Below are 15,905 nucleotides of genomic sequence, written 5' to 3' on the forward strand. Positions count from 1 at the left end.
CATGTGCTTAATGAGTCTTTAAGAGAAATGTGGATTTTATTAGCTGAATGCATCTGGATCATTTGCTCACCCAATGCAGCTGGTTGATGCACACTTTGGCTGCAAGCAGAGGTGGTATTGGGTCCTGCGGTCTCATGTTAGCGCACTCTTTAAGGACTGACACCGCACCCTCATTCTGTAAAATAAATGCATGTACCATTAAAAAGAATTTGCATACAGAATCACACGTGTGACAAGGGATACATTTATGTAACAGTGACAAAAACCCACGCTGGACAAATTTATATTTCCCTGTACAGTACAGAGCTCTGTACTGATCACTTGTTCACACACTGACATACAGGCACATGTGCATGTGGGCGACGCTAGGGGTGGGCTACTGGAGCTTAAGCCCTGAGTTTTCAGTAAAGCCCTGAATGTTTATATTGTATGTACTAGTGATGTCAAAAGTACCCGTGCTTCGGTATCAAGTTGATATGTGTAATACTGTAATAAAGAGTAATACAGATGTGCTTGATAAATTTGCAAACTTTAAGTCACAAGCCGGGACATTTGGGTTTTTGCAAAACTCAATGAGAAGACATGATGCCATGAACCTCGCAAACATTGTCAATTTAGCCTGTTTACAGCCTGCTATCTTCTAAACTAACTTCAAGCATCTAATGAATCAATAATAGACTAGAAAACTGTCAATTGTACACAAAGGGTGATGAACTACGGAAAGCCAAAAGGGACAAAACAGTGTTTTGTAAATCACATTTTCAAGCACATAGTGTTAAATCATGTACCTTCTGATGTTTGAGTGAATCTGAGGCTGAAACAAAAAATAGTGGGACCTTTTTTGTTTCAGTAATATTTACAGATTTACTATATAAATGACACTTTACAGATATAACATTTAAACATTTGTCATAAGGTGTATTATATTCTGATATTTCATAAAAGGATGGCCCCACAGAGGTCTGGGCTAAGCCTTGAATATCCACTCACACTAGAACCACCCCTGCATGCATACACAGATGGCATGGCTAAAGGTGATCCATTATGAGAGTAAGAGATCCATTATTACCAAGAGTTTCAGCTGTAGACTGATCCCAACCAGCCAATAATACTCCAGAAAATCCCTTTGCATCTCATTCTTTGAGCTAATAAAACATATATTAAAGGTGCACTCAGTCATTTATTCCTCATTAAAAAAAGTTTAACTCCTAAAGACATGAATTGTAATTTTGCAATGTAGGACACCATGGCCACTCACATTAAAATGAAGACTCCAGTCATATCAGTAACCTTATAAAAGCTCTTTTATTCTAGATGGAGAGGGTCCGTACATGGGGGCGGCCATGTTAGAATCACATGACCAGCCGAATACCACTTGCTTAATCTCAGTAACTGTCTAGTTATTTGACACTTTCACTCACTGATTAAAGTAATCATGGCTTACTGTGAATACTAAATTTCTACAATGGCATCTGAAACTGAAAACTATTGATTTTTATTGATGCTGTATCCAAGCCGCTAGGTGTAAGTCCAAGATTACACAAAGACAAAAGTTACTGAGTGAACCTTTAAACGTACTTATTTATTTTTTATTTAAGTGTGTATGTGCAAAAACAATGACCATTTTTCCAACAGGTTTCCCTGATCACTCCCCCATTTGCCATTGGTCAAACAAACACAGTCCCTTCCCAAATTCATGCCATTGGTTGAGAATGTCGAGCTGATCAGGGTGCTCAAACAAACAGAGGAATGTTTTGATAGCTCAACAGAGATAAATCAATCTATGAATTACTTGGAGTTGTCTAAGCATGTTAGTATAATGAAAATACACTTCACTTTTACCTGAATTTAAAATATGACTATTTATCTTGACAAATGACTTTTAAATGTGATGGAAGATTCAGTGAACTTTTTGATAGAAATGGTTCAAGGTTTCAGTCTCACCTTCCCACTTGCCATCAGAGACAAACCAAGCTGGTACCATAGATGAAACTCATTATAAGAGAACTTCATGGCCCGCTCAAAACACTGAAGAAAAAAAATAAAAATCACACCGTCATTTGAGTTATAAGAAACTAATCAAACTTCCAAGAAATGCATGTGAGAATTAAAACAACAGAGATGAAGCCAAATCATATGATAATGCATATTGCATTGTTTGGCACTAGTAGATATTTCTGGGAAGGATCATGTTGTTTTCAGCACTGATAGGGGATGTGTGTCTTCTGTACACATTACATCACGGCACATGCATGAGAAAGTGTGCTTAAATTTGATGAGAAATGGATTTATATACTGTTGTTCATAGAACTAGCTAAAGGCTTTATGGAATACAATGGTGCTAGTTTATGCATTTAACTCGTGTGAAATAGGTAACCAGTGAAATTGCATAGGTTCAATTGATATTAACCTACTGAAAACATCTGGTCTCATTCACGAATTGTATTTGTGCCTGAAACCTGTGTGTGAACGTTTGTACACATCAAGCATGATTCATAAATATGTTTGAACTTACAAACTGTCTGTTATGAACTTAAAGGATTTTGTGGGATTTCAAATCCTTTGTGCACACATAAACACCAACAGTTGTGCGCAATTATTAGTGAATGAGACCCATTGAGCTTAGATTCTGATTCTCCTGTATTCATCTTATAAAAATCTCACCGTCACATAATGGCTCAACTACTGAAACAACCTGAAGGAGGACAGGGGAGAGGAGAGGAGAAAGATCGCCCACATAGAGGAAGACTGGAGGAGAGAAAGAGAGAGAGAATGAGAGAGACAGCTTGCGAGGCATGAGGAAAGAGGATATTGAGACAGAGAAAGGAAGCTACAGCATAACAATGGCACTGAAATGCAAGTCATTTCCATGCTCACTGTTGAAGAGTGTAGGGTCAATACGCATTTGCACTGACTCGTTCACAAGCTCTCACCTCTGAGAGCATGGAGTACTGCCCCCTCCTGGCCATGCCGATGCTCAGCATGTCATAGACAGAGGAGACATCCTGCATGCTGGACTCTCTCGCTTCCCGGTGCTCCGGTGTGCGGCTGATCACTGCCTCGCCACTGGCCTAAGGAAGGCCACAGAAAGCGGATTAGCTTTTACAAATTTTGTCATTGTTTACTTACCCGCATGTTGTACCAAACCCATATGCTGTTATGTTTCAGCAGAATATTAAAGGAGAAATTTAGAAAAATCTTAATGTAGCTCTTTTCTATACATTGACAGTTCATAGTGATCTTGACTGTTAAAGGCATATTTGGGGTTCAAAACAAGTTAAGCTCAATCAACAGCATTTGTGGAATAATGTTAATTACCACAAAAATTTGTGGGCCTGGGTAGCTCAGCGAGTAAAGGTGCTGACTACCACTCCTGGAGTCGCGAGCTTGAATCCCAGGGCGTGCTGAGTGACTCCAGCCAGGTCTCCTAAGCAACCAAACTGGCCCGGTTGCTAGGGAGGGTAGAGTCACATGGGGTAACCTCCTCGTGGTCGTTATAATGTGGTTCGCTCTTGGTGGGGCGTGTGGTGAGTTGTGCGTGGATGCCGCAGTGGATGGTGTGTAGCCTCCACACATGCTATGTCTCCGCAATAACGTGCTCAACAAGCCACGTGATAAGATGCATAGATTGACGGTCTCAGACGCGGAGGCAACTGAGATTCGTCCTCTGCCACCCGGATTGAGGCGAGTCACTACACCACCACGTGGACTTAGAGCGCATTGGGAATTGGGCATTCCAAATTGGGGAGAAAAAAAAATATATACAATTTATCACGAAAATGGATTTCGACTTGTCCCTCCTTTTCTTAAAAAAATAAATAAATCGGAAAACTATGAATGCAAACATCTAAAAAAATATAAAAATACTTAAACTTATGTCAAAAATGTCCACAAATAGGTTTAAAATATGACAAATAATTACATGGGCACATTATTCCATCGCTCCACAAAATGTGCGTTGAGCACCGTTTCGTGCGCAGTCTGTGCATGTGTGCAAAGGATCTGGCTCTGCTCACCCCATGTGGGGATATGCCTGTTTCCAAATATGGATTCTAACACTCTCTAGACATCCAGTGACGATGGTCTAACACATCTATGACTCTTCAGTGAATCGATCCCAGATAATCCGTCGCTATAGAGATGCCATTAGTGATTATCCTCCATAACTTGTCATGATACTCTTTGAGGAATATCTCACATTATGTTGAGTGTGGGCCTGTTTGATTCTGAATCGTCTGCTGTCAGTTCTGATATGGCATTTTTAAATATCATTTTTATTTTTCATGAAGTAATAAAACAAAATGAAATAAAAATTCTGTTTATCTGTTTATTAGCCATGTGGATTTCACATGCTAATACTCACTGTATTTTGGGCTCTGAGTGAAACAAAATTTGCTTGTTGTATTCTATGTGGCGGGGTGAGCAAAAGAAAGACACAGAGGGTGTGGCGTCAGGCCTTGGAGAGACATCTATTGAAGAATCCTCAGCGTCGCATCTAATTCGCACCAGGGGTCTGGGGTGCAGGTCCGGCGATGCATCTAACTCCTGCCGGACCTTCCCCACTTCATTCCAAAACCTGTGAGGACACCAGTGTGCACACAAAGAGATTCACAAGAGGCGCACTATATGTTTTAATGGAAGCAGTGATGACGCTTTATTCACATCAGATGCGCCTCATCATCTGCTGCCCAAACAAGGCTTATTAAATTGCACCTCTCCTCTCTCCTGCCCACTCCCGTTGTGAGCCTAGCTGAAGGACGGCCCTCAGAGAGAGGGTGACGATGACGACAGGAAGAGACAGGTCATTCCGCTACATCTACTAATCAAGACCAGTGGTGTAGCTAGCCTGGCTGATAGGGCTGAAGCCCTGGATCATTTGTTAATAGCCCCAAATATTTTTTTGTGATAAGAGACAAAAAAAAGAAATAAAAAGGCTTAATGTTAATTATATCAGGGTACAAAAGCAACAAGACAGGCTTCAATTCTGGCTTCAAATGTAAATGAATTCCGATCAATAAGCCCAACTTGCATTAATTGACAGTTCGCACTTTGACTTTTACCTGCGGTTTGTGCTCAAGTTCAACAGACGAACAGTTACGAATGCCTCGTGTGGGAGCTTTCGGATTTCTCTCACGGGGGTGCAGCTATTCTGTATCAGAGGTACTGAGGTTTTATTATGCAAGCCTTATTTCTAAATATATACTATATAAGCCTCATTTCTAAACTTCAATCCACACACCAAGTAGATTTTAATGCATGCGCCAGTCATCTTGTTCGGTTATTCAGGTTTAGTCGGGAGTCAGTACGTGGGAATAAAGAATGTTTATTGCAATAGCATTTCCACAAACGTAACTCAAAATAGCAGCACAGTGAGTTAAAAGCATAAATAGCACAATACATAGGTCTTAAAATGATAAAATCTCACTTTAAAGTCAAATAAAAATGATCAAACTGTCAATGCCTGTATATGCGCTCTGCCCGTGCTGGTTCACATTTCCATGTCATGTGCGTGGAGTTAAACTGCTGCATTTAAATAGTCTCTTTGGGTTACCTTGATTTTTAAATAGTTTAAAATGAGATGGCATTGAACTTGTCAAATTATTGTACTTCAGTCTGCACACCAGAGCAAAAGGGGAAAAAACACTTTCTTACCGCTTATCAAGCGTTGAAACTTTGCTTTGTTAAAAACAACATGGAATCATGTTTAATAACAGTCATGAAACCCAACGCAGGTGTCTCGAGATGCATTTATAAAAATTAAAGTTATTTTTAACTTTACTCTGTGATCCCACAATGGTGTTTTATTGCCACGTTAAATAAAAAAATAATAAGAAAGTCGTAATATTTTGCGAATAAAGTAAAAATTACGAGAATAAAGTTGCAGTATTATGAGATTAAAGTCATAGGTCACACTTTATATTAGATGGCCTTAACTTCTATGTACTAACAATAAATACAAACAAGACTATGTATTTACTGTGTAACTACATGTTGATCTTCAAAATTCCCACATTTGCTGCTACTGAGGTTGAGGTACGGGTAGGTTTAGGAGTAAGGGTAGGGTTAGGGTTAGGATTAGGGGTTAGAGTTAGGTTTTGGGGTAAGGGTTGGGTTAGGGGTAAAGTTAACAGTGTAACTACAAATGTAATAAATGCAAGTACTTTAAATGTAATTACAATGCAACAACATGTACATAATAAGTACATTGTATCAAATGGTTAAGTACATAGTAGTTAAGGCAACCTAATATAAAGTGGGTCCAAGTCATAATAGTTTGAGAATAAAGTCGTAGCATTATGATATTTAATTTCGAATGAGAATAAAGTAAAAATTATTACAATAAAGTCGTAGCATTTTGAGATTATAGTCATAATATTTTGAGAATAACGTAAAAATTATTAGAATAAGGTCTTAACATTGTGAGAATAAAGTAGTATATTGTGTGAATAAAGTAGAAATATTAGAGAAAAAAACATCTCAATATTAGGCCAAACAGAGCGTCATTATAACAACGATAGAACGGATGCCGAACCAGCAGCTACGTTGATGCAAGAAATGGATGTGGAGGACGTAGTTAAATCATACTTTAGGATAGGATTTAGCAATAAAGAAATCCTTGGATTTTTGGCACATCAGCACAGAGTTATTATTAGTTTCTGGACACTGCAGCAGTTATGTAGAAAATGTAATATATTCAGGAGTAAGAACCAGACAGATTCGAGCAGTCCTGCCTGGCATTTTTATTGGGTTTTCCTCTCTAAACAATACTGTAACTGAAGGGATGTTACCACATACAATATCTTGAAATGGACTTACATAATTCACAGCAGTTCCAATTATTTTTCGCTTCACTTGAGTGTGAGCCTTTATCTCGTGCCTCCCTTGACAGGCGCCCACATGTTGAAAATTCCTGTACTAATGCACACCTCATTCATTAACAGAGAGCTCGCTAAAACTTCCCAAAAATTCAGCTCGGTTGCATAGCCAAGTTATCTCCCTGGTTAGTGATTTTGTACGTAAAGACCCAGACACTCCACTTTGCTGTTGTCCACCATATCACTTTGATGTTACATTCCTTTCGATTTATTCTCAAAATATTACGACTTGAATCTCATAATGCTTCGAATTTCTTCTCGTTATTTTTACTTTATTCTCAAAATATTATGATAAATGGCAATTGCAAATTTAAATTAAAATACTTTTATTTTATTGTTAGCGTTAATTTCTGCACAATGAACAATGAGCCGACAATTTGTAATTCTCTCTTTGATCCTCCGCAATTTAAATGAATGTGTTTGATCCGTTTATTGTCAACTGACATTTGCTTATATAAAGTTCTGAACCGGTGTCAAGTGTTGCGCTTAAGTCACGGAAGGAAGGATTCTTTTTATTTTTATATTATAATATGGCCTGTGGGCTAAGCCCCGGATGACACTGAAGTCTGGCGACGCCTCTGATCAAGACCTTTTCAAAGATACATTATATAACACATGGCTATGTGATCTTTTTGATCTTTTTACTGGTTCTAATTGCAAATTTGACAATTATAAAAACAGAACAGTTCTAATTTATCAGCAAATTTAAAAGCAGTATTTTAGAATTGGTCAGGTCAGCTATATTCATTGTAAAGATAAGAATCTAAGATTTAAAAAGACACCTATTTTGTGCTGCTATGTGGTTGTTGAACAATACCATAATATTTGTTTTTTTCGTGATCAGCACCGGGCCGCTCCGAAACCCTCCAAAAATGGGCCCCATTCACTTCTACTGTAACTTTTTTAATTTTAAATTTTTTTTTTCTTTTCTATTTTAAGAAAAGGAGGGATGAGTTGAAATCATTTTTGTGGTAATCAACATTATGCCACAAAAGCTGCTGATTGAGCTTAACTTGTATTGAACCCATATTCCTTTAAGCTCCAAAAAGGACAAAAAAACATAATCAAATTACCATTAAATTGTCCATACGACTTGTCCGCTACATTCCAAGACTTCTGAAGTCATATGATGGGTTTGTGTGTGGAACAGACTGAAATTTAAGTTGCAACTTTAAAACTGATTATCAAGTTCATCAGAGAATAACGATGCAAATTTCAGTATGGCTTCAGACAACTTGGAATATAGCGCACAAGTCATATTAAATACCTTCATGGTGTTTTTGTCCTTTTGGGAAATATCCAGTCCATGGTCACTATAAATTGCATGGAAAAAAGCAGCATGAATTTTCTTAAAAATATATCTCCAGCATACATAACAGCTTACAGACATGAGGGTGATAAAATAATGACAGACTTTTCATTCTTGGGTGAACTATTCCTTTATAGTTGTTTACAGAATTATGCAATAGTTATTAAACAACTACAGAGAAGAGACATCACATTAAACAACAAAGCAAAGTAAGGAAGAAAGCACGAATGTGAGGAAGAGGGTCTTACCATGGATTCTGTGATGAGGAGCACCAGCACCGCCTCTTCCACCACGTCTTGCGGACAGAAAGCTCTGCATGGGGGAAGACAGGATGAGGAAAGAACATGTCACACAGGTGTGTGTGTATGTGTGTGTGTGTGTGTGTTTGTGAGACACTCTCTAGTTACATATGTCATTCTGTAACTGAGCTTTTAGGACTCCACTGGCATCATGGACACCTCTCTTCACAGTTATCCCTTCCTTCCTTCCTTCTTGCCATATCATCATATTTTGTATGTTATCAGTTTGGGTCATTCTTACTATGAATTACATATTCATGTCCCCATCATATAAATCATATTATATTTATTTGATCACAACATCACAATTAAGTGAACGTAGCTAATTGTAAATAATTTACTACTTTGATTTGAGTGCATACTGCCATTTTGTCAATCCATGGGTGCCATCTAGTAACTTCTAATATGAATAACTGGCAATTTATTAAAAACATATTACAGACATTTCTTCATTCCCCACCCCCCCCCTTCTCTAACCAAAATGTTTTAAACAAAACATGTTTTCTTGGGAATACTGTTTTAATTGGTAATCAATTTAAAGGTTTTTCAATATCACTTTTCATTCTATTAGTCTTAATATTCATTTAAAGGCATAGATCACCCACAAATGAAAAATGCTAAAATTTACTCAACAATATGTAGCTCCAAACCCATATGATTTATTTTCTTCTGTGGAACACAAAATTAGATGTTAAAAGGATGGTTCACGCAAAATTGAAAATTCTCTCATCATTTACTCACCCTCATGTTATCCCAGGTGTGTATGACTTCATATCTTCAGCAGAACACATTTGAAGAAAAATATACAAATATCTTATCTTAGTAGGTCCTTAAAATGCAAGTGAATGGAGATTTCTCTTTTGAAGCTCCAAAAATCACAGACAGTCAGCATAAACGTCATCCATATGACACCAGCTTTTAAATGAATGTCTTCTAAAGCGATACGATCAATTTAGGTGCAAAAAAGATAAATATATAAGTACTTTTTAACTACAGTATAATCCAACGTGATGGTAAGTTTCACAAGAAGTTGTAGTTCAAGTGGTCTCTCGTGTGACGTATTCACATTGCCATGGATACAGATGTAATCTTACGTTCTCCACTCAGTTGAGACATCCAGGATAAGCACACAAACGCACTATTGTACGTAAAGAAACAGATAAATACAGATCTAAACCAAAACCAACCAAGCTACTGTACAGTTGTTTCAAATGCCAATGTGATTACGTCACACACGCGTACTGCTGCTCACTGGAAGCATGATTTAGAGTTACAGAAATTGCTTAAATATTTATCTTTTTCACACCAATAGCGATCATGTCACTTTGGAAGACATTAATTTAACAGCTGGTGTCATATGGAGGATCACGTTTATCCTGACTGTCTGTGATTTTTGGAGCTTCAAAAGAGAACTCTCCATTCACTTGCATTTTAAGGACCTGCTGAGCTAAGATATTTTTCTATTTTTCTTCAAATGTGTTCTGGTGAAGAAAGTCATATACACCTGGGATAACATGAGGGTGAGTAAATAATGTGAGAATTTTCATTTTTGGGTGAACTATTCCTTTAAGCAGAATGATAGCCTCAGTAAACGTTCACTGCAATGGAAGTGAATGGTGACTGAGATTATCTACTGTCTAACATCTTTTGTGTTCTATGAAAGATAGAAAGTCATATAGGTTTAAAGCTACATAAGGGTGAATAATTTATCTCTGTATGAACTATCCCCTTAACGAACAAAAAAACAGTTCCTTATTGACATCATCCACCAGGAAGTGATATTATTTTTGGTGGGAATACAACAGCACAATCATCAGTGAGTGTAAGCAATTGATTTTATGAATTCATGTTTTATGGTATTAGCTGGCTTGTCTCACTATAAAACGAACTTCATCCTGATTGATAAAATAACAGAAATTGGTTTGATAATATCATAATTTTAAAAGAGTTAAAAATATAAAAAATAACAAGTTGACACACTCATGTAAGCTGGCTTACTTTACCTCTTTATTTCCATTCTGTTAAGCTTCCTGTTAATTTTCTTGCCATTAAGTACAAAATAAAGTTATAATTAATAAAGTTTAAGTGCCTTAACTTGACTAGAGCAAGTTCAGTTATAACAGATATGTTTCTCCCATTTTTGTTCTGCAGACATATTTTTTGTTACTTCAAAATCTCTCCATCTCTCTTGTATTTTTCCTTTCACTAAATTGGTTTCTGCCGAAACACACAGGTACAGTTACAGTATGTTTTATTCAGAGTGTTCCGGCATGCCCTGAATATTAAACCAGGAAAACAAACCACAAAGTTTGCCTTTTATTGACTCCTTGTGTACTGATCTCTGATTCTCTTATAATTGCACAGGCCAATATCTAAAAAGGGTGGCAAGTGGCTGAAAAAATTTAGATCTTTATGCTGATTTGCTGATAATATCTATTTATCCAAATATCAGCAAATCAAATGAATAGTTACCCAAATGAAAATTCTGACTGTCATTATTTACTAACTCTCATGTCGTTCTAAACTCGTATGATGTTATGTTTCTGTGGAACACAAAACAAGACTTTTTGAAATATCTTTGTTCCTCTTTCACTCCAAGGCTATCAAGTTACAAAAAGGACAAAAAATACCATGCATGTATCATAAAAAAACAGTCCAAATGTGCTGTATGCTATATTCCAAGTCTTCTGAAGGTATTCGATAGCTTTGTGTGAGAAATTTAAGTCATTATTCACTGAAAATCTCACCACCCATGCAGCACTCAAATTGTATTCTCCATTCTACATATTAAAACTGGTGCACCACGTTTGTTTATGACCAGTGGCGATTGCTTTTTGACCACACAGAAAGCACAATTTTCCCTAAAATTTTATAAAAATGTGACAATGAAGAGTTTAATATATGTACAAATAATCTATATAAATTACATATTACGCTTGCATTGCAATATTTTAGCGAATAAAAGTGTAAAATATCACACATCGCACTCTCAAAAGACGGAGACAGAGTCTGACCCCTCAGTGTTGTAGCGCTGTGGTGGTCTGGACGAGGGGTAGATGGCATCTTTGGGGTGTGTGGCTCCCTCTCTGTTCAGCCAGTCGGCCGGTGGAGGAGACAGTGGACCCCAGTAAGCGTCATCACTCACTGAACTCAACAACACTTCTGCAAGCCTGCACGCTACTGTCTGAACAACACAACAAAACACACTATTGAGGACTGCTGTGGGTTTTCGAAACATGATATATACATTTTTCATTATTTTGAAACTAAACATGTTGTAAGCTAATCGATTGAAACTAATCTTTAAAAAGAAAACTATATCTGAAATAAATAATCCTTCATTGGTTTTGGTTTAGATCTGTATTTGTATCTGTTTGTTTTTCACAATGGTGTGTTTGTGTGCTTATCCTGGATGTCTCAACCGAGAGAAAAATGTGAGATTAAATCTGTAACATGCCAACGCGAATACATCACACAAGAGACGGTGTGGACTTAGCACTCTCATGAATGTGCATACTACTGCTGACCGGAAGCGATGGATTATAGTTAAAAAGTACTTAAAAATTTATATTTTTTTCGCACCAAAGTGATCCAATCGCTTTAGAAGACATTAATTTAACCGCAGGAGTCATATAGATGACGTTTATGTTAACTATCTGTTCTTTTTGGAGATTCAAAGGTCTGATCACCATCCACTTGCATTTTAAGGACCTACTGAGCTAAGATATTTTTTCTATTTTTCTTCAAATGTGTTCTGCTGAAGAAAGAAAGTCATACACATCTGGGATGATATGAGGGTGAGTAAATGATGAGAGAATTTTCATTTTTGGGTGAACTATCCATAATAAATCTATTTGTTAAAAAACTTGGCTCGCCCAGTCATAGTGAGGTAATACAGAGGAAGTAGAATAGATATTGTTATCCTAGTCGGTCTATAACCGTCAATAAGAAAAAGATCTGGGGACAGTTTGTCATGTGCTTACTTGCAGATTTATATAACACTAACAAGGTCCCTGATTATTGCAGTCTGATCTTAACAGTTTCTGGGACACATTTTCAGCACAGATTGTTTTGTGATCCTCTCAAAATGTAATGCAGACTTTGCAAAAGAGCCTGTCATTGATCAATGAGGCAGTTCAAAACTATCCTGAACCTGCAACCTGGCAAGTACTGTTTAAGGTGTGGTCACACTAGACTTTGAATTTGTTTTTTCACAGCACACCAAAGTTTAAATTTGGTGAACTCTGACCTATGAATTCATAGGGAGATAAAGACATTTGCCCAATAAAAAAATCTAAATAGCACAGATTGACCTGTTGGCTTACAAAGAATACAAACTGCAAAACAGACTTCTTATCGTGTTGCTCATATTCCTTGTGGGGTTCAAAGTAATTTTACAGTAAGTGCTTAAAGTCTAGTGTGACTGCACCTTTACTCTTTTCACTTGCAAAGAAGGTGTTTACATAGAACTTTTAAACGGCCTGTTTAATTCGTAAGGCCAGAAAGAGGATGGATAATGGTAAACAAAAAAACGTAATTATGATTGAGCATTATAAATGGATCTCAGAAAAAAAATTATAAAAAAAATTATGATATGAACCCCTTTAAGGAAGGTTGAAAAAGGCAATTTAGGTGTAAAAGGAAGAATCCTAAAAGCTTTCCACCATGTGACTTTGTCAGCTCTCACCTTACGAAATGTTTGAGAACCCCGACTCTCCACAACCTTCATGACCCGCCGCAGCTGGTGTGTACCCTGAGCCAAGTGACTAACACACACACACACAGATGAGCAGAAGTGATTGTGGGAGGAAAAATGATTGTGGGACAAAAAAAATGAAAGATACGTTGAAAGGCTTAACAGAAGAACAAGATAACACTAATCGTTATTATGGCTGATGTCACAAGAGAACATGAACAACTATGTCAGTTATTATGAAGTGACACAAAAGGAAGTGAAGGAGGATGATGTATTCTGACAAACATACTTGCTCTGTTTGGAATGGAATACTAGCTTACTACTTATTGCCCAGACTGCTTACTGCTATCTTTTTTTAACAGTAAACATTACTCAAAAATAAAACATTTCAACCAGTGGTACGTTATGTTGCTGTCACGTAACGTCATTATGGTGCATGTTTAAAAAAATGAAAATTCTCTAATAATTTACTCTATATAATTTAAGGTGCAATGATGAGCGAATTTTCATTTTTGGGTGAACTAACCCTTTAAGTGAATGGCATCTGTGTCTCTGAAACAAAAAAATAAAGGGTTACTTTGCATTTTTAATACAATATTGTGTAAAAGTGTCATAACTCTTGGCAGTCTGAGGAAATAGTAGGTCCAGAAGAAATTTGCAACTGATATTATTTCTGGTTCATTTGTTACACTGGTATTGGAACGTCAAGCTGAGTGCATTAATTTGTGGGATACAGTATTCCATTCAGTTTGTATACAGTACTTAACATTTTGGTAAATGTAGTAAATAATCCGGATATTCTATGCATACAGAACTTTCGCACACTGCGCAAAGTATAAAGTACACTACTGTATATCTTCCTAGGACCCAGCAATAAAACAAGGCATTTAGTTTATTATTATTATTATTATTATTATTATTATTATTATGATTATTATAGTATTTGAAGAAAAAATACATGACTACTTTTTGAAGAATATTTTGAAGAAGATATCAGGACTTTTTAGGTTTCAGGCTAATTTTCTTCTTTAATATCCCCTATAATTACACAGATATAATACATAGTAAAATCAGTATTGTGTATAATTCAAACATTGCCAAAATCAGAGTAACTCATAGCTAGAGACCCCTGGTATTTTTACCATATTCAAACAAAATAAGAACTCATCTAATATCACTTCTATTGAAACACTGACACCTGCTGGAAATATTGGCACATCAACACCGAACACTGGTTGTGTTGACATCAGAATAACAGCGGTGTGTTCAAGTGCAGCCCACAAATGGATTACCTGAACCTGTGCTACAAATATTGTGTATGCATTGTTGCATTAGTACCTAGTATAATAAAAACACAGAAGCAAAGATAATTTGTGGGTAAACAGTCTGATCCGTAACATGCAAGCTTACCCCTTGCGCAGGAGTGACAAGTATGCACTCTGCAGAGCTGCCTGCAGGAAGTAGCCTGGATCCAAATCAAAGTGGGGGACTGATGAACCACTTTTAGCTGTTTTGGAACTTGGTGTGCATACAGTCTAGCAAAGTGGACAAACACATGCACAGTAAGATGTAATGGCAACCTGAAAGAGCTTACATATTAGACTCTTTAATATGCTTTATAGAAAGTTTCAGGGTTGAAAACTGGGAACTTTTATCATATTGCTGTTGCATAAAAAAATAAAGCCACTTTAGGGCATGTGTTAGAGTGGTATTACCACAGGTTTGGGGGTGTATGACACTCTGCTTCACACACACACCTTGTCTAGCTCTTGAAGGTACAACAGCCCAGCATCACAGGCCATGAGGTAACAGGTCAGGCACTCTTCATCTCTCTCAGAAAGTCTAACACGGGAAGCACCAGACACAGGCTGATGGTCCAAAGACAAACCTAGATGTTTACAGAGAACAAGACAATTATCCCATGGTTCACTTTATTGTTATTCGTGACAACAAGAGTATAGAAGAGAATGAAATATAGTTTCACCAAGCTCTGCAAAACAAACAGATCAATGCACCATTCTCCCCAATTACAGTACAACTGCTCTAATAATTTATTAGGCTTAATTAGAAATGTAACATCAGCAGAGTGAGTAATTTTGCTTATTAGCATTATATAGCTCATTGATAGGCTCAGAATTCTGCAGACCTGTGATTCAAAAAGTTACATGTATCCCCAACCCCTTGCATTGTTTGTAAATGATGTATTTTGGCTAATTGAATTAGAGTGCAGTAGTGCAGTACCCTCAAATCTGTTTAACGATTATCCCATGTTTAAAATTAACTAAATGGAATTCTGCAGACTTTTCTACCCTGATTTTGAGGGAATTCTGTCTGTGCCAACTTTTTAGTCAACTAAATTTTGGAACAGAAGGAAAATGCAGAATGTCTGTTCTTGGTACAGTGTCAATTGTTAATTTATACTGTATGGTGCAATTAATACTTTGAATTGAGACACACACATAAAAAAATAAATAAATAAATAAATAAAAAATCCCTGAGAAACATCTGAAACAAAAGTAAATGAGTGTTGATCAGACACACAGACAGATGGAAACAGGTCTTTTAAATGACATTAGAGGGATTTTCCCATTTATCCATTCCAGTCTGTCTGTCTGGCCTCAGCCAGAGATTTGGTTGGGAAAGATGCAAAGAATATTAATTAATACATCAATCAATGGATCACTTGGTCAACAGGAAGGAATAGAAGTCTAATTTAAAAAGTATTA

At 36.9% G+C, this 15,905-nt stretch overlaps 1 protein-coding gene across 1 annotated transcript in view; it reads right to left on the reverse strand.

Annotated features, from left to right (window-relative positions):
- The window catches only part of ttc7a (tetratricopeptide repeat domain 7A), a 49,033-nt gene that overhangs the window by 27,105 nt on the left and 6,023 nt on the right, over positions 1-15,905 (reverse strand). The window contains exons 4-11 of the mRNA XM_051651191.1: positions 14,937-15,067; positions 14,590-14,714; positions 13,171-13,249; positions 11,498-11,667; positions 8,433-8,496; positions 2,934-3,071; positions 1,945-2,028; positions 71-175 (exon numbers count right to left, since the gene is read on the reverse strand). Of these exons, the coding sequence (XP_051507151.1) occupies positions 71-175; positions 1,945-2,028; positions 2,934-3,071; positions 8,433-8,496; positions 11,498-11,667; positions 13,171-13,249; positions 14,590-14,714; positions 14,937-15,067 (896 nt within the window). The remainder of the gene's footprint in view (positions 1-70; positions 176-1,944; positions 2,029-2,933; positions 3,072-8,432; positions 8,497-11,497; positions 11,668-13,170; positions 13,250-14,589; positions 14,715-14,936; positions 15,068-15,905) is intronic.

The sequence above is a fragment of the Myxocyprinus asiaticus genome, chromosome 23 (assembly GCF_019703515.2).
Source record: "Myxocyprinus asiaticus isolate MX2 ecotype Aquarium Trade chromosome 23, UBuf_Myxa_2, whole genome shotgun sequence".
Classification (NCBI taxonomy): Eukaryota; Metazoa; Chordata; class Actinopteri; order Cypriniformes; family Catostomidae; genus Myxocyprinus; species Myxocyprinus asiaticus.